The sequence below is a fragment of the Phialemonium atrogriseum genome, assembly GCF_030411735.1.
Source record: "Phialemonium atrogriseum strain 8032-3 unplaced genomic scaffold QBC33scaffold_16, whole genome shotgun sequence".
Taxonomy (NCBI): domain Eukaryota; kingdom Fungi; phylum Ascomycota; class Sordariomycetes; order Cephalothecales; family Cephalothecaceae; genus Phialemonium; species Phialemonium atrogriseum.
The window spans coordinates 481901-501335 of record NW_026848153.1 but is presented as its reverse complement, the minus strand read 5'-3'; the positions used below and the strand labels follow the sequence as shown (position 1 = coordinate 501335).

Sequence of the window (19435 nt, the reverse complement as noted above, 5' to 3'; positions counted from 1 at the left end):
ATAGACTCTCTGTATTTCCCTGTATATTATGGCATACAAGGCATGGTGTAATGAGAACCTTTTGTAACTTAGTGCCAGGCAACATGCGATTTTCCAAACAGGTATTGATTAGATTTCTGTGTATATAAGAGAGCTCAGTCGTAAGGTCTCCTGATTTACAAATCCGACTCATTCCAGCATATGCAGGGCTCTCAGTACAACCGCCGCCCCTATTTCAATCTCCAAGACCAAGTAGCATTAGTGAATGAACCTGACGAGAGATGAACCCCCAGATAATTTGAAATTCATGTATCCATCACCAAGATCGTGCCAGGGATACAAAGTATGCCCTCTGTGCCACCAATTCGAGAAGAGCTTACTTCTTCTGCTCTTGCTTTCCTCTACTGCTGCATGATAAATATGTGTCGCACCTAGGTAGTATTACTGTACTGATCTGTATGCCGCCCGCAGCCAAGAGCCCCACTTCAGCCTCAATCGCCCTGCCGCAGTGCCACTGCAGGCGCCACTCAAAACTTTTGAACGCTACTACAGGCTCGATCATCAATATCAACATCTTACCCTCACCCCCAAACCGTAAACCACCACCACAACCACCACAACCCCCGCCACGATGCCTCCAAAACGCATGACAGCCAACCCCATCAAGCCGGCGCGCTACCGCGCCGGCAAGCCGATGGCGCCCGAGTCATCCTCGTCCGAGTCGGAAGACGGCGGCAGCGACGACGAGCAGCAGAAGCGGCCCGCCGCCCCAGCGCGCAAGATCGCCCCGCCGCCTAAGGCGCCCAGCGCGGGCAGGATCATCAGTACCGGCGCCGGCGGGAAGAGGCTCGGCTACGGGGCCGAGGAGGAGGCGCGCCGGGCCGCGGCGGCGAGGGCGCTGGCCGAGGCGGAGAGGAAGGCGAGGGAGGAGGGGTTTGTTACGGAGGATGAGGATGAGGAGGACGAGGACGACGAGAGGGAGCAGAAAGGTGCGGCTGCTGAGAGTGGTAGCTCTGAGGAGGAGGGTTCTGAGGAGGAAGATGAAGAGGATGACGACTCGAGCAGCGAGGAGGAGACCCCGCGGCGGTTGATGATGCGGCCGAAATTCATCCGCAAGAGCGACCGTGACGGCGCAAACGAAACCCCGGCCGGCGGAGCAGCGCCCGACGAGGCGGAGGCGGCGGCGGCGGCGGCGGCGGCCGAGGAGGCGCGCAGGAAGGCGGCGGCCGACGAGCTGGTCGAGGAGCAGATCAAGAAGGACCTCGCGGCGCGGCGGGCGGGCAAAAAGCACTGGGACGACGACGAGGACCCGGAGGACGACGTGGACGACGAGGACGACGTGGACCCCGAGGCCGAGCGCGCGGCGTGGAAGCTGCGGGAGCTGAAGCGGATCCGGCGCGACAGGGAGGCCATCGAGGAGCGCGAGCGCGAGCGCGAGGAGGTCGAGCGGCGGCGAAACCTGACCGAGGACGAGCGGCGCGCCGAGGACGAGGCCTTCCTGGCGGGCCAGAGGGAGGAGAAGGAAGGCCGGGGGAAGATGGGCTTCATGCAGAAGTACTTCCACAAGGGCGCCTTCTACCAGGACGAGGCCAAGGCGGAGGGGCTCGACAAGCGGGACATCATGGGCATGAAGTTCGCCGACGAGATCCAGAACCGCGAGCTCCTGCCCAAGGCCCTGCAGCTGCGGGACATGACGAAGCTGGGGAGGAAGGGCGCGAGCAAGTACAAGGACCTGAAGAGCGAGGACACGGGCCGCTGGGGGGAGCTGGACGACGGGCGCTCCGGGCGGTCGGGCTACGACCGTTTCGGAGACGAAAGATTTCAGCCCGATCGGGATCGGGACTGGAATAGGGACCGGGGCGGAGACGGCGCAAAGGGCGCGAATGCCATCCCGTTGGGAGATCGGAAGCCTGTCCCCGGAGCTCCCGAGGGCCCGAGGAATGACAGATTTCGGGGCGAGGACAGGCACCGTTACCGTGACCGTGAGGGGGACCGTGACAGTGACAGGAGGTCGAGATCACCCCGGAACAACCACCGAGAAGGCGACCGAGACCGTGAGCGAGACGAGTATCGGGATCGGCGGAAAAGGGAGTCCTCACGGGAGCGGGATCGTCACGAGGGTGATAAGCGTCGGCGGGTAGACGCCAGATAAATGGTATCATGAACCGCATACCCTAAGCCCCAAGCACTATTGTAGTAAAATACCAAGCCTTGATACCCGACTCCCCCGAAGTCCACGTCACCATTGTCATATACATACATGTACATCGTAAACCAGAGGCTCAGATCCTCGTAATCTCGACCCTTGCCCTCCCAAATACGTTGTGTCCCATCATGCCTCCACTACTCAAGCTTTGATCGGTCAGTGACGGGGCCTTCAGGATCATCCGGGCGTAGGTGCCAGCCCCCCGTCGCTTGGACAGGTATCCGGGGTTGATGACCAACACGCTTTCCACGACCTGTTTGAAGACATCATATCAGCAAAACCGACTCGCGGGCCCCTTCTTTTTTAAAATCACGGCCTTCTTACCTTTGCAAAGGGCGGTAGCGAGCTCGGCACGACAAGCACATCCGGTCGAACATTTACCATCTCGCCGAGCTTCAGATAGCTCGCGTCGACCGCAGCACCGGCGGGGATCCCGTCCGGGGTGCCGACCTTGGGCAGCTTCTGCCGGTCTGCGGGCGGGAAGAGGGGGAAGAAGTGGCCCTGCTCGATGAGGTAGCGGCTGAGGCGCGACAGCAGGGCCGGGTCGGCGGGGCGGCCGCCGACGAGCTCCTCGTGGCGCAGCTCGAACAGGGCGTCCTGGCTGCTGATGCCCATGACCATCTCGTTGATGCTCAGCGTCATGGGGTTGCCGATGACCTTGGCCGTCTTGGGCAGGCCGAGGTCCTTGCGCGGGAAGCTGTCCTGCGGCCAGGAGACGTGCTTGTCGATGACGTCGCGGACGGACGGGATGAGCAGGATGGTGATGTGCGGGTTGGAGGCGACGAGGCGGTTAAGGGCGGGAGAGATCATGTATTTGAAGACGGTCGACATGGTTGCCGTGTCGGGGTCCACGACGGCTTCGTCTGGGAGGTCGAAGTCGCCAGTGGCAATGAGGGGATGGTTCATGTCGATGAAGGGTCCCGTCAAGATGAGAGCGTCGGCGTATATGTCCGCTGCTCGGGTACAGAGGGCATGAAGCGGTTCGAAATCTAAGTTGTCATCTGCACTATAGGGGCCGGAAGCAAACATGACATTCAGGGGTAATGGCTCTGAATCGGAATCCATGACATCGGGACCACCACGGAGTCGCTCCCGATGGGCTTCGAGAGCGGACGGGGTGGATGCTGCGTTTGGCAAAGGCGGAATAGGGAGTACCTCTCTCACCATGAATTCGCGACCAGACGCATTGCTGCCCTTCAGAGCAACAATCTGTCCGGGAAAGAATTGGTACCTGCCCTTGAGCTGCTCCAGGTTCAACGGTATGCGGAGTCCACCGCCCGTTCGCCTCGATGTTTCCAGTACCAGAGATGCTGCGTTAAGCCTCCCTTCGGCCGAGTCTGAGGCTACCCGACCAAGGGCAACTACGTCGCTCGTGCTCTGACTTGCAGCGCTGCCGAACTCTGATTCATCCACCTTGTGATGCTCCATGACCGGCTTCATGAAGTCGTCTATCCGGTCATCGAGGATCTCGGAAGCTTCACTCAACTTCATGGCCAAGGTCTTGTATCCCAGCTTCTTCTGGTCGGAGGCAGCGGTGAGTTTGATTCGAGACTCGCCGAATGGGGCAATGGGCGGCTCCGCGGCCGGAAGGTGATCGTTGAGGACTTCGATAATCTCGCCGGGGGTTTGGCGGTCATTGAAAGACGACGGGCTAGGATGATGAGAAACCAAGGCATTTGAGGTCACGGGGAAGCGACTTACGGAAGAACGCCGAGGGAGTTGAGATGGTCTTCCAACCTGGAAGGCGACTTATGATCTGGCGAGCTGCCAGGATGTTCACCCTTGACCCTCGAGATCGAAGGCGTGTCTAATTGCCTCTTCTTCGCCGACGCCACCTTGTTGAGCTTCCCTGATCCGGGGGTGTTCGGGACGAGCCCGTCCAACATGCCAAAGACGTCGCCATTCTTGGCAGCCGACGCTCGTGGGGTTGCGCCAATGCGCTTTTCGGGCTTGATGTACGCCTGGGATCGATTGCTGCGCTCAAGCGCACTTTGGAGGTCCTGTTTGAAAGCGCGCAACGTGTCTATTGTAACATTCATGCCATCCATGTCCAGCTTGATCGAGTACGACTCGAACTTGAAGAACAGATCCTGCGGGGAGAGCTGGTGAAGCCGCATGATAGACTGGAGCTCAGCAAGAACATCGGGCTCCAACTCTTTCCCTCCGGTCCCAAAGCGCTCGTTCAACTCTTCCACCACCGGATCGGACATTGTGATATCGTTGGAGGTCCTGGGGCCGTGTCGACGCTGGTCAATTGGTCATAAAGACGGTGACAATCACTGATTTGGGCGGGGTAGTGAGGCAGTGAAAACTAAAGCCAATATGGAATATCGGTCCTTTGGTTTGGAGACGCGACGTGACGCGATTTGGTCGCGTTAAGTGGTTCCCGGTTTCCCCTGTCTTTGGTAAGCTCGGTACCTGCCGAGCCTTCAAGGGTCCCTGCTTTCGCAGGGGTTAACCCCTGGAACGGAGAACAGCCCGATATTGCCGGCCGGGGACATCGAATTATCAAAGTTTAGATTGCTAACTTTACCGGGCACCTTTCAACAATCAATATCCGTACTTCCTAAAAAGCCCCGTGGAATAATCTGAACTTTCCTGAGCTGTGGAGTTCATAGAGTCCCTATCTTGATCTGCAGCCCAAATCTACATCTTTGGCAAATTGTGGCTGACACTAAAACGCCTCGTGTACTCCCTCCTTTATAACTGAGCGGTGTGATTAAATCAAACCTCCCATCCTAAGCTCTCGACAAATCTCAAGCGAAGAGTCAAATAGGAATGGCAACTACTCTGGCTGCCCAATGCAGCACTGCTGAGGCAGACTCCACCATCCAGGAGAAACCAACGGGCCCGGTTATGGTCCCTCTTGCTGCTCCGACATCGACCAGCCGACCGAAGGAACGCGCCCCGTTGACCGCAGATCAGGAGGCCAAATATGACTGGCTTCTGGAGCAGGCCAGAGGCTGGAAGGCGGTCTCCTCAGACAAGGGGAAAGGCGGGCCACTTGCAGACAATGAGCGGATGTGGCTGACTCGCGAGTGCCTCCTCCGCTATCTCCGGGCTACGAAATGGAACCAGAAAGACGCAGAGAAACGGTTGCTGGCCACCCTCGCTTGGCGGAGAGAGTACGGCGTCGAGGAGCTCACCCCGGAGCACATCTCGCCGGAGAACGAGACGGGGAAACAGATCATTCTCGGCTACGACAAGGAGGGCCGCGTCTGCCACTATCTCAACCCGGGCCGCCAAAACACAAACGTCTCTCCCCGCCAGGTCCAGCATCTGGTCTTCATGGTCGAGCGCGTCCTCGACCTCATGCCCCCGCAGCAGGAGACCTTGGCCCTGCTTATCAACTTCAAGGAGGGCAAGAGCAGATCCAACACGGCTCCGGGCATAGGCCAGGGACGAGAGGTCCTGAACATTCTCCAGACTCACTACCCCGAAAGACTAGGCAAAGCCTTGATTATCAACGGTGCGTAGATTAGGGATAGTTCTAGAGACCAGAACGCTAACTAGCTCAGTTCCTTGGGTCGTCTGGGGTTTCTTCAAGCTGATCACGCCCTTCATCGATCCATTGACCCGCGAGAAGCTGAAGTTCAACGAGGACATGCGCCAGTATGTTCCAGAGGAACAGCTATGGACGGAATTCAATGGCGGTCTGGACTTTGAGTATGACCACTCGGTCTATTGGCCGGCGCTGCAGAAGCTATGTGGCGAGAGACGCGAGGAGCAGAGGCGACGATGGGTCGCCGGCGGTAAGCTCATTGGAGAGCACGAAGCTTACCTCGGTGGCCACTCACCGACCGGCGCCGCCGGGGTGCCTCCTAGCAATGCCGAGGACGAGGTGGAGGCTCCCGACTCTGCGGGCGAGGTATCGGCACCTGCCGATGCGGCCAAAGACAAGCCCGAGCAGGCAGCCACGGAAAGTGAAAGAAATAGGTAGCTGAAGTGTTCCGGTTGGGGAGGGGAGGGAAGAGGAGTGAAACTAAGCTTTGCTATTGATGGCAAATGCACTCTTAATCAGATGTAATTAGCCCCCGCTGTGCTCCTAACTGAAGCACCATGTGGGCGGGATGCAATGGAACCGACCTTCCAGACTAATATACCTTAGCCATACACCACACCGATTTTCCGGGTCTTGTCATTGCCAGTATCCCGAGTCATGACATCCTACTTCGCCGGCACTATGAATGGACTTCTGCCTTGGCCTCGAGAGTCGCGACATTGGCTTTTCGCCCGACAGCTTTAAGGCGAGATCTCAAGCACCAAGATCTAGTCGGTACGCGGCCGTTTGTTATCCCCGTCCTCACTCACTCCTTGCCCATTGGCATCATCAGCATCTGCTTCTTCCCTCTCATGGACCCTACCAGCACCCTCTCCGAGTTCACCATTTACCCCGCCCCCTTCGCCAATCCAGTTGCCCTCTCCGTCGAAGTACTCGTGTACATTCTCTGCCGTGATCCATCCCGAGCTACCCGGCAAGGGTGGCGGCAGGCCACCATCAGACGATCCAACAAACACGCCTGAAAAGCCTTCTACGGCGTGGTGATCTCCCTCGAAGACAATTCTGTCTTCTCCGTCCTCGTCTTCCGAGTCATCGACAGGGTCCGGATGAAGGTTCGAACAGTCGGATATCGCTCCAAAAAGCTTCGACGTCTCTGTCTGAGGGTCTACATCGCTATCCGTTGCTGTTGCTGCTGGTTCTTGCCTTGCTGGCGGGACGATGGTCAGCTCGAGAGTATCGAAGGTCTCGTCATCGCCGGCGCCATCGGAGAAGTCGAGCTGAAGATAGACGGATTGGTAGCTCTGATCGCCGGAGCCAAGGTTCTTGATCGCATGGAGGGTGATGGATTGGTACGGGATCGCTATGCCCGACTCGCTATTCGGGCAGAATATGGTAAAAGTCCTGGATCCAGGTTAGGTGACGAAGGGAGGGATTGCGCAACCAGGGGCTTCCAAACTCGGAGGTAACAAATAGGTCTACAGCCTGTTCCACCAGGTCCTCAGACGCCCCGTTTAACACGCTTGACTCTGGGCCTGTGGGCTCCGAAGCGAGGTCTGCTGGGAAGAAGGGGAGGTTGCCCCTTTGTGATTTTGGGATCCAAGCTTTCGCGCCAATCGCATGGTAATGAAGCACTGGATTTCCGCCGTGAAAAGTCTCGGGCGTTTGAGACTGATATTCCGAAAGGGGGGTGTAGTCTGCCACAGAAGGCGGCGACCGGATCGTCGTCGGCATCATCTTGAAAGGGCGAATCTCTGGACTTGTTGTTGATGTCACCTGCAAGTGGGATGTTCTCCAAAAGCTCCAAAAGCAAAATCCAGGTGGGGCCTTTGACGAGGTAACTGCTATGGAGCTTATCGCTTATCGCTTTGTCCTGGCCACCCCGACCACATCCAGCAGGCCCAAAAAAAAAACTCCTGCAAAAAGACCACAAGAAAAAAAACAATGCGTCGGCCGGGAATCGAACCCGGGGCCCACGCATATTGGCTTGCCTATGGCAAGCGTGGATTTTACCACTAAACCACCGACGCTGTTAAATGGCAGAGCCCCTAATTTGGTACCTACATAAGAAAACCTCTCTCTCCCTGAAAATTCCCGTGAGAAACGAGTTACGCCCAAGATTGTACCTATTCCACCTCCACGCAGACAATAAGCATACAAGTTTTCTAAAATGCCATTTGTGCCATCGGCTATGCATATAGGCATAGATAAACCTAGCTTAGACACGTGACGCTTCTTTGTCCACTGAGGCTCTACAAGACACTAGTCCCAATTTGGAAGTAAACAAAATTTGCTCTATAGTGCTATATATGCGCTCGATGAAACATACAGCGTCGGTGGTTTAGTGGTAAAATCCACGCTTGCCATAGGCAAGCCAATATGCGTGGGCCCCGGGTTCGATTCCCGGCCGACGCATTGCTTTTTTTCCTTTTTGCCTGTTCCCCCTTCCCTTCCTTTTTTTCCTTTTTTTCTTCCATTGATTGATCCGTTTGGAATTTGTCAAGTGTCAGCAAATGCAATCTCTGCGTCAAGATCAGTGTAACAGTAGGACTAGATGTTGCCACTACGATATTCGCGGCTGGGAGACTTCGTTTTACCCTGTTTCTAAAGGATCGTTCGTAAAGGCGCTTCGTATATTAGCCAGTGTGGAACTACTTTGCCATTGATTGAATTTTCGCAACCGAACTGGAAGAAAATAGAAGAACAATAGAGAGGGATATCTAGGACGAGGGCATGCTATATTTATCTTGCAGTTGATATCCCGGGTGACCACGGGAGTCCGGCCGGGGAACATGGAAAATCGGGGCTATGGAGGGGTTGGTGGGTCCACAGAACCCGGAGGCCCGAAGTTTGAATTGTCAGTCGAACTGTATCCGTCTTTCTCAACGACCCTATCACCCCTATCAACTATCAACGCTCAACGCTGCCAAAATGCATGACAATTGTAAGCTGGCCCCCTACTCACAATATCTAATATCCCGCTTGCTAACTAACTAATACTAGACTCTCACCCGCTCCTTGAACAGGTGCCCCTCACCGTCTCCCCCTTTATCAACCTCCCCACAGCCACGACCCTCCCATACACATACAAGACCATGCCGTCGACCCTCCCGCCATCCACAACCGGCATCACCTCCACATCAGCTGGCCCGGGTGCCGACAGCAGCGGTAGCGGCGTGCACCCGTCCGCGGGCCCGACGCCGAGCAACAAAGCCAAGTACGTCATCTCGGCGTCGGGCCACGCCGCGCACCCAGACGACATCGTCGCGTCGTGCCGGGCGCTGCAGGCGCACGTGGCGCGCCTGCAGGCCGACGCCGAGGCCGAACTGCGGGCCCTCGACGCGCGCATCCGCGCCCGCGACCTGGCGGAAAGGCGGCGCGTCGCCCCGGGCTGGCTGGACAGCGAGGCGCGACTGCTCGAGCCGGAGAGGAAGGCCAGCGCGGCGGAGGAGCTGCCTCCCGCTACCGAGGCCGGGGCTGGGGATTTCGGCGGGCCGCCTGGTTATGCCGGGGGTGGGCAGCTGTTTGCGGGGCAGCATGTCTGGGGGTCTGGTCATGGGCCTGGAGGGGAGAGCGAGATGGCGGTTCCGGATGAGGGGGAGCAGCTGGATAGGGTTTTTGGGGGCTTGGCGCTAGGGAAGTAGATCACGGCAGGATATCGAGGAGACCATGCTTGTTTTGGGAGTGGGCATCTGAGGACTCTCGGCGTTGGCTTGATATTTGTTTGCATTTCTTGGTGTGCGGGATATCCATTCCATGGACTCGAACGGCGCAGGGACGGCCACAGGCAGAGAGAGGCCCTCGATTCCAAACATGTGACACACCATATGGGAGAATGGCAGGACCTAGACAATACACTAGAGACGGACGGCCGGCTTGAATCAGCCACGGGTTCGAGCTACCGAAGCTGGGATCGAGGTGCCGGATTCTTGCATTTGAAGCTTCGGCAGCCGAATAGGCAATTACATCTACATCCTAATTCGCGCTTACCTTCCACTAGATCTATCCCAGTTATAGAGGCTTGAGAATTGGCATTGATCAAATTGATACCTTTGCACATGGAAATTCTGCCCATCAAATCCTCCTTAAAATCTAAGTGCTGGTAGATAGGTAAGTATATTGCACTATCAATATCTGGTGTTGCCCAAGGACAGTGGCCCCCAGTGACTGCTGCCCGCGTCAGGTACATGTACCTACCTAGGTACCTAGACTGTGCTAGGTTCCATGCATTGCTGGGTTAGGTGTTCGAGACAGCCTTCTGCCACGGCCCTTCTATTGGTCACAGCAGGGGTAGTGAAGATAAATGGCCTGTGCACTCCCAGCTTCCCTCCAAACAGATCCACCAAACAGGTCCAGCCTCGTAATCCATCCTCCAGCTCCAGGCATTCAACAACAATCTTGTGCGCTTGTTAGGTGCCGCTGTGGAGGCTTCTCGAGGAGGATTGGTTAAGGAAAGGACTCATTCCTGCTTCCACCTACACAGCATGCACACATGCCTATGCCCGAATATTTCGTCTCTGCCTCATGCCGATGACTGACGGACCTTCGAAATCATCCCGACGGCGGAAGAAGGACAAATCCTCCTCGCGCCGTAAGAGCAAACAAAAACCCAAAGTTGAGGACGAACTCTATGCCATTAAGGACATAATAGACGAAAAGTACGAGAGAGGGAGAGTCTGGTATAGGATCGACTGGGAAGACGACCCAAACACGGGCGAACAGTTTGACCCCTCCTGGGTATTTATTCCTTTTTATTCTTGCCTGCTAGACAGCACACTGAATGCCTCGTATTTAGGAGCCTGCAGAGAACGCAACTGAAGACGCCATTGCTGCTTGGGAAAAGGCAAAGGGTGAACGTGCTGCAGCTGAGCACACACACGAAGCTCACACCCCGAGTCTCGACACGGACAGCCAGCCTGTGCTTCCGCCCAACGAGAGAACAAAGAATTTCAAGCGTCGACGGGCAGACTCGGGACTTAGCAGCACAGGCGCCAGCCCAGGTGGCAGCCCACAGAAGAAAAGGCGACTTGAGCAACTGACCGCTGGCCCGGGTATTGAAGATACTGGCTTGGAAGAGGAGTCGACCTGGAGCTTTGCGGAACCACTGCCCCAGAAAAGAGGCACATTGGTAGTTGGCGTACCTGCTCGACCGCACTTCGATCCAGCCGAGTACATTCCTGTAGGCCCGTCTTCGAGCTCTCAGAATACCTCCCCTCCCCACCCTCTCCCAAACAGGGATACTGCTCAACGGGAAGCAGAAGTAAGCCAACGGACGATTCCCGATTCACAAGACTTTCCCGAGTCAATTCCATCCCATATAACTGCTACCAGCGGGCTGGTGAGAGATAGCGAGTCGCTCCGAGACTCAGCCATTGGGCCCTCGGACTCTCAATCTCTTCACTCAACCCATCCGGGGGATCGCCAGGACCATACTTCAGAAAACCGTGTCGCAGTTCCTATAGCCACGACAACCACAAGTCAGGAAGCCTCCGAGAAGAGCTCTAAGCCAGCTACCAGCCAAGGGCAATCAGAGCTTTCCGGGGAACCCATCCCCTCGCGTCAGCCAGACAGCCCTCTCCACGACACCCCATCCTTCCAGTCTACCTCTACGAGTGGTCGGGCGGTCCTTGCGGACAGCAATCTTGGCGGAGGCTCAACCGTACCTCCTGAATTTCCGGCGGACACACCATCGCATCATTTGGGCCGTGACCATTCTCCTCCACCTGGGAATTTCCTGTCGCAACCCGACTTTGGCCTGGAAGTCCCGACGTTAGAGAGCTCCTTGCCCAGGCCTTCTGACCGAACCGCAAGCGAGATAACTTCGAGTGGGAATGCAAGTGGAAAGAACCTACTCCTTGGTACTCACGTCAGCCGAAGCGTTATCACAGACACTTCGCCTCATTCTGCCCAAGTCGTACGACCTCTCAGCAGCAACCCTGGAGACATCCGGACCCAAAGCGACGACCAGATCAGTATTGGCGACAACGAGGACCAAGCCGCCGCGGCCACAGAGCATAGCGTGTCTACTGAGCTACCAGACCCTCAGAGTGCCGGCCACCCTTTGTCTAGACTGAACGGAGATATCCCAACTTCAAGTTCCAACATTAACAACCACGAGCCCGCTCCACCTAGTGTAGCAAGAAGCGATCACGGCCCCCCATCGGACCAAGAGGTTATCGCTCAGATTGTTGACCTCGAAGAAGGTTCAGCAGGGCAAGAGTCACAGGCTTCCCCAAGCCCCCTTTCCCGGATCCATTCGCCAAGCACCCCGCCAGCCCGGAACTCGGACAAGTTCTCCGCGTCGCGCCCGCGCCCATCAACCCCTTCGCCACCCGATATGGATCGCTCCTCGCGTGATGCTAGTACCCCGCTCTCGGCGGTCGAGCGATTCAGGAAGCTGCAAGCCGAGGTATTCGGTCAATCCCCTGCGCAATCGTCTGACTCGACTTCCTCCCGGGAGACTGGCACAGGTAGCTCCCAATTCTCACTCTCGCCGGCCGCGCAACCTCAACAGGCTGGGGCATCGAATGTAGTCGCGCCTTCAAGTGGACAGTACACCGCGACAGGTGATTTGGCTGCTAGTCCAGCGCTGCATCCCACGTCCGCCATTGGAGATACTCCAAGCAACGCTCAGTCCCCTCATGTCCAGTATACTCTACCCCATCTCCGAGCCAATTTAGTTGATCGTCATCAGAATGAGGCCATAGTGCCGGCAACTGTTGCTCCCTTGGACCTGGCGCCGGCAGCTGAACCATCGACTATCCAAGATATTGTGGTGCCTGAGGCGACTAGTCATGCCCTATTCGAGGCCAGCACCAGTGAGGAAACCGCGGATGATGTGCTGCCTGGGATAGAGTCGCAGCAGTCTCCCACCGAAATGGAAGACGACTCGTTTCTTGCTGCTGTCGTGAGACCCGTCACCGCTGGCTCCAACGGATATATTGTTACCCTGCCGATGCTAGCCAGCACTCGCGCTCAGTACCTCAAGGCAATCCACGCCAACAAGTCTTCGATGTTGGCATATGGCGATTTCTTCACCACGGACAACGCCAAGATTCCCGACGGTGCCCTTATCTCCACGATGGATTCGATATTCCAGCACCTGTCTGACCTTTGCGACATGCCTGCTTTTGCCGAGAGTCTTCCCGAAATGACGCCCGACGGTAAGAAGAAGCATGCAACTGGCACCAACAGCAAATTCTCGTTTGTCTACGAACTGCTGGAGCAGCTGCAGGACTTGGATACCCGAGTTCTTCTTGTCGCCAGGCCGGGCCGCGTCCTTGAATTCATCGAAGCCGTCGTGGCCACGTCGGGTTTCAGCTATCATCATCTGGGTCAGGGGACTGCTGCTAGCGGCGACTCCGAGAAGCTCGCCGTTATCCTCGCCAGTTCAGACCAAGATCTCACCGGAATCCAGCCAGGAGTTGACGTTGTCATCCTTTTTGACAGCTCTGCTAGGTCTGTAGATCTTCCAGAGTCACTGGCTCGCGACGGGATGGCTCATCCAATCGTCCTATCCCTTGTCGTAACGTGCTCGATTGAACACATCGACCTGCGGCTCTCAGAGAACATGGATCCGCTCTCGAGAAGGAATGCCGTGAACTTCGCATTGGTGGCATCGCAAGAGCTTATCAGAGACCCTAAGCGTTCGGGTTTCATGGAACCGCATGAGGTGGCGCTGCATTTTGCCGAGTTCATCAGAGACCCGGACGCAGACCTAGAATGGGAGCCGCAGGGCATCCCAGATGACTTGTTCGACTTCTACCTGAGCTCCCAAGTTCCGCCAAGGGAGCCACTGGGCGATAGCGCCGGACTGGGAGACGATTCGGCAAGATCAAAGAGTCGCAAGCGTCTAATCGTAGGTGATCCGAGGCCCACTGAGAGGGTAGGCAACCCGCTAATACATACTCCCCTCCAGCAGGATGACGTCGAGGAAGAAACACCCAAGCGGGCCAGAATAGCCGGGACCCAAGAACCGGCGGCAAACCGGACGCCGCCCGCGATGAGCGATCTACTAAAGAAGCTCCTCGCGACCCGTGGTCCTAATAGCAAGGTCTTGGAGCCGACGGTCGAGGTATCGGTGTCGCAACTCGAGTCGTTGGCTTCAAAGGTGAGTTTCAGCATTCGGAGGCCGCCTTGTCGGTTACTGACCGAGATAGATTGCGCTGCTGTCGAGCCGCCTGAGAGATAAGGGCGTCATCGAGACAAAATTAGGAGAACACGTCAAGAGCCTCGAGACGCAGGTCAAATCCCACGAGAAATCCATCAGAGACATCCAACCCAAGTATATGGAGGCTCTCCGGGATAGAGGCGTGTATGAAGTGGAGCAAATCAAGGCCCTTGAAATGGCGGCCAAGATGGCACAGCAACTCGAGACAAGCAAGGCGGAGGACCTGCGCGTCAAGGAGCAGAATATCCTCCTCGAAACAAAGCTTGCCGAGGCTACTACTGCAGTGCTTCGCGGGTCCTCAGACGCCGAGATTTCGAGCCTAGCCTCCTCCTCTGCAAGGGAGCTACAGGAAGCGAAAGCCAAGATCGAGACCCTGGAGAAGAAGTTGGCCACCATCCAAAAGGACATGGACTACAGCCGCGAGGCCTACCAGAGAGCCTCGACCTCGGCCAGCGAACTCGGGCTCGAGAACAGCGAGCTCAAGGAGCGGATCAAGGAGCTGGAGCGTATGGCGGCGGACAACCTGGCCAGGATCCAGCAGATCAATGCCCAGAACGAGAGCCAGGAGTACCAGCGGCAGTGGGAGGAGAGCCGGGCCATCCTCAGGGACAGGGAGCGTGAGCTCGACCGAGTCAGGGAGGAGCTCCGGCAGCTCAAGAGCGGGCGGCGCGAGACCAGGCACCCGAGCGTCCCTCGTAGTCCGAGGACGGGGGTCATGAGCCCGCGCGTGGTCGGCCGGGGAGCGGGCGGCGGCGCCAGTAGCAGAGGCACGAGCCCGGCTGCCTCGGGCGGCATGGATGGCAGCCCGGTGGCCGGTATGACATTCTTCAACCAGGCGCCGGGCAATGGCCGGTGGGGCCACTTGAGAGACTGAGGAGGTTCTAGAGCGAGTGCAAACGTGACCCGTGACCGAGTTTGATTTGCTTTGTCATTGCTGGCAGCTAGCCCTAGCTGACTAGGGAGCTTACCTTCGAACGCATTTATTCATGGCTCGGATAAGGAATAGGGGCTTCGACATCACTTCGACAACCTATTATATCATGTCATCGGAAATGGCAGGGGATTTGCTATTATTGGTGCCTTTTAAGGGCTTGTTGTTTCACTATGGTGGAAAAGAGGCTTGCTAGTGAGGTTGGTAGAGTGCAATCATATGTCCTCGACACTTTTGTCTCTTGTTCCTTTCCGAAGGATTGGACTCCTCCGGTTCGCCTCTCGGTATATATTGTACTTGATTTGGCATGACTGACACAGGAGACCCTGATCCGAGCCGAAACGTGGTAGAGAAGGAGCGGTTATGATCAAGCATCTCTAGGCTGATACCGTGCATTCATGTTAGGCATTTTCTCGGTTGTCAACATAAACACATTGGTATGACAGATTTTGGTCAAAGTGAGTTCAACGTCTTAAGGAAATTGGATTATGCTCTGCTCCCCTCTTACAAGACGACTGTGGCCATAAGTGAACACGCATCGGTTGCGACCCACCTCCTTCCATTGAGCGTTCAACTTTGGCCTCAGGGCCTCCTCTCTTCTTTTCAGGTCTACTAAACATATACAGATTGCCCTCGGATGGGGCTGGGATATCCAACCATTCTCCAGGATCCCGGAGCGGGATTGTCGGATCGAACTTGGACGAGCTCAGCGTACCCAGGCCAGGCCCTCTAGTTGGTCTCCTCGGGGTACAGATCCTCCTTCAGCGTGATGCCCATCTCTTCCCGAAGGGGCTTCAGCTCGTCGAGATACTGCTGGTACTGGCCCTTATTCTCAACCTTTGCCTGGATACCTGCATGCCAAATTTGGTCAGTCTGCACAAGCCTGAATTTGTTCTGCCATATATATCCCGCAAGACTCGTCAAGGGGGAGGGGCTTCTTACCCTCGAAGATCCGGACAGCGGTGGGGAAGTCGTTGACACGTCGTGCAGCTTTCAGGGCGGCGACGACGACCGAGGCGGAAGGTACGAGATCGTAGGCGAAGGCGTTGTTGAGGTTGCGCTGGGGAATTGGGGGAATATCGTGATCAGCTAATTGTGTCCCCACCGCAAGCTTCGGCACCAAATGGAGGTCCTTACCTGGAGCTCGAAAACATCCTGGACGCCCTCGAATTCCTTCTCGTATCTACGAGAACCCGCATATCAGCAATTGAATCTCCAGGCAAGCTTGCCTTGCCGCATTGAGCATCGGGGTCGCCTGGATCCATCCGCTGATGCGTATCACGTCATGACATCTGGCGGGTGAACGGAGGGACCCCCGGTGCCTCCCAGCAGCTGGTGGGGAAAAAGAAAGCTGTCCCTGCTCACCTGGCCGTGAACTCCTCAAATGTCTCCTCCTGGTGTTCTGAGCGCAGGCAGGTGCCGGTGCTGAAGCTGTTGTAGGAGGACGGGAGGGCGAGGAGGCTCGGGATGACGAGACCAGCTCGGGCTGCCAGCGACTGCTGGCGGGCGACGACGTTTGAGCGGAAGAAGGTGCTCGGGGAGCCGCGAGCGGCAACACGGAGGAGAGAGGCGGACATTTGGGGAGAAAGAGCTGCTGCAATTGAGGTTCGCGAGACGAGTTGGGGAGGGAAAGTACAGATGGGTGGGTATCGGGATCGAATGATCTTTCGGCTACGCTTTTTCGCTTCTGGCTGGTGTTTTCGCTCCCTGAGGCACAAGCTTTGCCTGAGGCATTATTTCGCAAGGAAGATTATTGGGTGACCCACGTGTGGAGCTGTGGCTCGCCAACGCAACCGCACCAGCCACATTTTCAGGAGCTAACCATTGAAAATCCATCGGTAAGTCAGCAAACGGCTTTATCCTGATTTCCCATCTGATCTAATCTCCCAAAATCTGTGCAAGCAATTGGAAGAGTACATTGCAGCTGGGAAGGTCCATTGGCACTGGGCTGTGATGTAAACAGTTTCTTAACATGAATATGCATGATACAGCTCTAAATACCTGCTCCCTGGAGGCAGAAATGGACATTTGTTGTCCGAGGCATTCATTGTATTCAGAGCAAGGAGCCTCGGCGGCTCATTGTAATATCCTATCTGTGCGGTTCATTGGCTACAAAAATGCACATGCTGTTGCAGGCATGTGTTAGTGCCACCTTAGGTAACTACCTAACTCCTTTTTGTCAATATTTTCCCGGCAGCCATTCCAGCTTTAAGCTACCGCCAGTCGCCCATCTCAGCCGACCCTTTCAACTCTCCCCGTCATCACCTTCTCCAAACCGAACCTAGGCGCGTACCTGGGCTCCTTTTTTTGGCCATTGTTCCTTTCTTGTCTCTCATTCAGTCCCGTCTCTTTCTTTCCTTGGCGGCGATCTGTCTAGCTTGTCTATCTTGACGCTTAATCTCACTTGCTAATTGTCCGCGGGTTCCGAGCCAGCCTGCAAAAGGGCTCGCGTCAACTCTCCCGTTAATTCAGGTGCGCATCAATGAGACTCGGGCGAAACCATCGGAGGAGAGGTTGCTAACTGGCCCACTAGCTATTTTTTATTCAATTGCGCGCAACAAACTTCAAGATGGCGACCGAATCTTCTCTTTCGCTCTTCGACAAATTTCCCGTTCCCACCCTCGACCGGCCATTCGGCATTCACTTATGGCCCTACTTCAGCAAGGGCTTCGAGTATGTCGTCGGCTATCCCGCTGAGGACTTCAGGTTCATCCCTGGGACTACCCCAATGTCGACCCTGAAGGAGACGGGCCTCTTTGTCATTCTCTATTATACCATCATCTTCGGCGGTCGCGAGATTATGCGCAACCGCGAACCGTTCAAATTGCGGTCCCTCTTCCTGATCCACAACTTCTACTTGACTGCCATTAGCGGCATCTTGTTGGTCCTCTTCATCGAGCAACTCCTAGGGACGGTGGTCCGACGGGGCATCTTCTACGCCATCTGCGACACCGGGGGCGGATGGACTCAACCCCTGGTTGTCCTGTACTACGTGCGTTCCTTGGTCAGGTGTGCTGTTTTTGGAGTAACATGAGGGCTAATATTGTCTTGCAGCTGAACTACCTGACCAAGTACCTCGAGTTGCTAGACACATGCTTCCTGTTCCTCAAGAAGAAGCCCCTGAGTGCGTTATCTACCTCGGTCCAACTTTGGCGAAGGCCTCGGGGTTTCCTCCCTCGTGCTCCTACTGACACTTCCCAGCCTTCCTCCACTGCTATCACCACGGGGCGACTGCCGTTCTCTGTTACACCCAGCTGATTGGTTCGACCGCCGTCTCTTGGGTTCCTATCACCCTTAACTTGACAGTGCACGTGGTCATGTACTGGTACTACTTCCAGAGCGCTCGTGGCATCCGCATCTGGTGGAAGGAGTGGATTACCCGTCTTCAGATCATCCAGTTTGTCATTGATCTTGGTACGTTGAGCTTGTGCGTGATTGTTGAGTTGGGCGATGGCAACTAACAGCTCCCTCCCAGGTTTCGTCTACTTCGCTTCTTGGACATACTTCACCTCGACTTATTTCCAGTGGCTGCCCAGTGCTGGCGAGTGTGCCGGAGAGGAGTTCGCGGCCTTCGCCGGCATCGGCATTCTCAGCTCATATCTGCTCCTCTTCATCTCCTTCTATTTGGCTACATATCGCAAGGATGGAAAGCGACCCAGCGGGCGAAAAGCCACTCGGCGGATGAGCCAGGCCCCGCTTCCCGACCCGCACGATATCATCTACCGCAAGTCGGCGAACAGCGGGGCCAAGTCGACCAGTATGAAGCCCGATGGCTCCGCTCCCCGCTCGCGCAAGGCCTAGGTCGGACATTGTTGGAAAATCCGGTCCCTCGAGTGTCGAGCTTTAGCTATCTATCACATTGTGCCTTCCTGGGCCGTCACCTCGACTGGATACGAACTCGTGACAGCAAACCTTTGGAAGGGAAGGGGGCCACCTGGCGCTTCAACACGCATGGCCACCTCGTCCACTGAGAGCTCCTTGATCTTTCCTCCTTGCGACTAGAGGGAGAAAGACTTTCGATACGGTATTACTTGCATCTCGATATTCATTTTCACGGAGTTTCACGCGGCAAAAATTGTTCCGGGACAACGGCTCGGAATATATTATGACGTATGGCCAGGTGGGATAGGCGAAGGCAGGATACGAGCCAGGCCCTGCGCGTCAGTATAATATGGAGGGGGGGAGGGCATGGTTGTGTATTATGATGGCGTCGGCCAGGACGTGTGTGCATGATGGAACCAAATCACTCTTTGGCGGTACTGGACGGCATCAACAGGTATTCCTTTGGAATCCGACGGGTGACAGGTCGGTTGGCCTTGTCGGTCGGTCTCTGTCTTGTGTGTAGGTTCTGACGAGCTTCGGCTCGGCCTCTTTTTTTTTTTTTTTCCGTCGAGTCTTTTCCCCCCAATTCTCTGTCTGATAAGTTGCTTTTAAACGGGCTTGCCAGTGTGCAGCCTGACTTTGGGCGGGTCGAGAGCCCATAGACAATATTAATACTGCTTCTTCTCGAACTATATCTCTCTAGGCCGCTGGGGGTGATCCTGGGGACTAGCCGAATACGCCTCTGTTCATCGGGGTCATCAGCGTGACACCATCGCCTTGTCCTATAGGGACTATGCATTTAGGGGAACAAAGTTTCCCGGTACCATG

At 56.1% G+C, this 19435-nt stretch overlaps 8 protein-coding genes and 2 non-coding genes across 10 annotated transcripts; 6 read left to right on the top strand and 4 right to left on the bottom strand.

Annotated features, from left to right (window-relative positions):
- Positions 1-500: 500 nt before the first annotated feature.
- QBC33DRAFT_620644 (microfibril-associated protein) lies at positions 501-2439 on the top strand. The gene has a single exon (XM_060432768.1). The coding sequence runs from the start codon at positions 611-613 to the stop codon at positions 2129-2131; it is 1521 nt and encodes a 506-aa protein (XP_060282449.1). The 5' UTR covers positions 501-610; the 3' UTR covers positions 2132-2439.
- Positions 1960-4591, bottom strand: QBC33DRAFT_542273 (DNA polymerase subunit alpha B). The gene is made up of 3 exons (XM_060428248.1): positions 3887-4591; positions 2510-3836; positions 1960-2438 (listed from the first exon to the last, which is right to left on the bottom strand). The coding sequence occupies exons 1-3, from the start codon at positions 4393-4395 to the stop codon at positions 2262-2264; spliced, it is 2013 nt and encodes a 670-aa protein (XP_060282448.1). The 5' UTR covers positions 4396-4591; the 3' UTR covers positions 1960-2261.
- An 88-nt stretch (positions 4592-4679) lies between these two features.
- QBC33DRAFT_114394 (CRAL-TRIO domain-containing protein) lies at positions 4680-6459 on the top strand. The gene is made up of 2 exons (XM_060421930.1): positions 4680-5654; positions 5704-6459. The coding sequence occupies exons 1-2, from the start codon at positions 4964-4966 to the stop codon at positions 6123-6125; spliced, it is 1113 nt and encodes a 370-aa protein (XP_060282447.1). The 5' UTR covers positions 4680-4963; the 3' UTR covers positions 6126-6459.
- Positions 5984-7538, bottom strand: QBC33DRAFT_542270 (regulator of volume decrease after cellular swelling-domain-containing protein). The gene is made up of 2 exons (XM_060428247.1): positions 7144-7538; positions 5984-7088 (listed from the first exon to the last, which is right to left on the bottom strand). Exons 1-2 carry the CDS (start codon positions 7419-7421, stop codon positions 6455-6457), a joined length of 912 nt encoding a protein of 303 aa, XP_060282446.1. The 5' UTR covers positions 7422-7538; the 3' UTR covers positions 5984-6454.
- Positions 7539-7629: 91 nt separating this feature from the next.
- Positions 7630-7714, bottom strand: QBC33DRAFT_t45. The gene has a single exon. It is a non-coding gene; the product is annotated as a tRNA-Gly (tRNA).
- Positions 7715-8014: 300 nt separating this feature from the next.
- QBC33DRAFT_t48 lies at positions 8015-8099 on the top strand. Its single transcript has one exon. It is a non-coding gene; the product is annotated as a tRNA-Gly (tRNA).
- A 516-nt stretch (positions 8100-8615) lies between these two features.
- Positions 8616-9328, top strand: QBC33DRAFT_516133 (uncharacterized protein; the record flags this gene model as incomplete). The annotated part of the gene is made up of 2 exons (XM_060426128.1): positions 8616-8628; positions 8688-9328. 2 exons carry the CDS (start codon positions 8616-8618, stop codon positions 9326-9328), a joined length of 654 nt encoding a protein of 217 aa, XP_060282445.1.
- Positions 9329-10208: 880 nt separating this feature from the next.
- On the top strand, positions 10209-14988 carry QBC33DRAFT_589270 (uncharacterized protein; the record flags this gene model as incomplete). The annotated part of the gene is made up of 4 exons (XM_060431576.1): positions 10209-10421; positions 10480-13542; positions 13603-13794; positions 13844-14988. 4 exons carry the CDS (start codon positions 10209-10211, stop codon positions 14726-14728), a joined length of 4353 nt encoding a protein of 1450 aa, XP_060282444.1. The 3' UTR covers positions 14729-14988.
- A 255-nt stretch (positions 14989-15243) lies between these two features.
- QBC33DRAFT_542258 (cytochrome c oxidase subunit 6) lies at positions 15244-16486 on the bottom strand. The gene is made up of 4 exons (XM_060428246.1): positions 16151-16486; positions 15923-15968; positions 15728-15845; positions 15244-15636 (listed from the first exon to the last, which is right to left on the bottom strand). The coding sequence occupies exons 1-4, from the start codon at positions 16360-16362 to the stop codon at positions 15515-15517; spliced, it is 498 nt and encodes a 165-aa protein (XP_060282443.1). The 5' UTR covers positions 16363-16486; the 3' UTR covers positions 15244-15514.
- Positions 16487-17182: 696 nt separating this feature from the next.
- Positions 17183-18820, top strand: QBC33DRAFT_114270 (putative elongation of fatty acids protein). Its single transcript, XM_060421929.1, has 5 exons — positions 17183-17257; positions 17319-17777; positions 17840-17909; positions 17987-18199; positions 18261-18820. Exons 2-5 carry the CDS (start codon positions 17355-17357, stop codon positions 18584-18586), a joined length of 1032 nt encoding a protein of 343 aa, XP_060282442.1. The 5' UTR covers positions 17183-17257; positions 17319-17354; the 3' UTR covers positions 18587-18820.
- The last annotated feature ends 615 nt before the right edge of the window (positions 18821-19435 follow it).

Bases quoted from the DNA above. Each gene is read 5' to 3' on its own strand.
- QBC33DRAFT_620644 (XM_060432768.1), top strand. From the start codon at position 611: ATGCCTCCAAAACGCATGACAGCCAACCCCATCAAGCCGGCGCGCTAC.
- QBC33DRAFT_542258 (XM_060428246.1), bottom strand. From the start codon at position 16,362: ATGTCCGCCTCTCTCCTCCGTGTTGCCGCTCGCGGCTCCCCGAGCACC. The intron at 15,969-16,150 runs GTGAGCAGGGAC...GGGTTCTCGTAG, and splicing joins TTTGAGGAGTTCACGGCCAG to ATACGAGAAGGAATTCGAGG. The intron at 15,637-15,727 runs GTAAGAAGCCCC...TTTGGCATGCAG, and splicing joins CGCTGTCCGGATCTTCGAGG to GTATCCAGGCAAAGGTTGAG.
- QBC33DRAFT_542270 (XM_060428247.1), bottom strand. From the start codon at position 7,421: ATGATGCCGACGACGATCCGGTCGCCGCCTTCTGTGGCAGACTACACC. The intron at 7,089-7,143 runs GTTTGGAAGCCC...ACCTGGATCCAG, and splicing joins GACCTATTTGTTACCTCCGA to GACTTTTACCATATTCTGCC.
- QBC33DRAFT_542273 (XM_060428248.1), bottom strand. From the start codon at position 4,395: ATGTCCGATCCGGTGGTGGAAGAGTTGAACGAGCGCTTTGGGACCGGA. The intron at 3,837-3,886 runs GTAAGTCGCTTC...TCATCATCCTAG, and splicing joins AACTCCCTCGGCGTTCTTCC to CCCGTCGTCTTTCAATGACC. The intron at 2,439-2,509 runs GTAAGAAGGCCG...GTCTTCAAACAG, and splicing joins CGCTACCGCCCTTTGCAAAG to GTCGTGGAAAGCGTGTTGGT.
- QBC33DRAFT_114270 (XM_060421929.1), top strand. From the start codon at position 17,355: ATGGCGACCGAATCTTCTCTTTCGCTCTTCGACAAATTTCCCGTTCCC. The intron at 17,778-17,839 runs GTGCGTTCCTTG...ATTGTCTTGCAG, and splicing joins CCCTGGTTGTCCTGTACTAC to CTGAACTACCTGACCAAGTA. The intron at 17,910-17,986 runs GTGCGTTATCTA...GACACTTCCCAG, and splicing joins CCTCAAGAAGAAGCCCCTGA to CCTTCCTCCACTGCTATCAC.
- QBC33DRAFT_114394 (XM_060421930.1), top strand. From the start codon at position 4,964: ATGGCAACTACTCTGGCTGCCCAATGCAGCACTGCTGAGGCAGACTCC. The intron at 5,655-5,703 runs GTGCGTAGATTA...TAACTAGCTCAG, and splicing joins CAAAGCCTTGATTATCAACG to TTCCTTGGGTCGTCTGGGGT.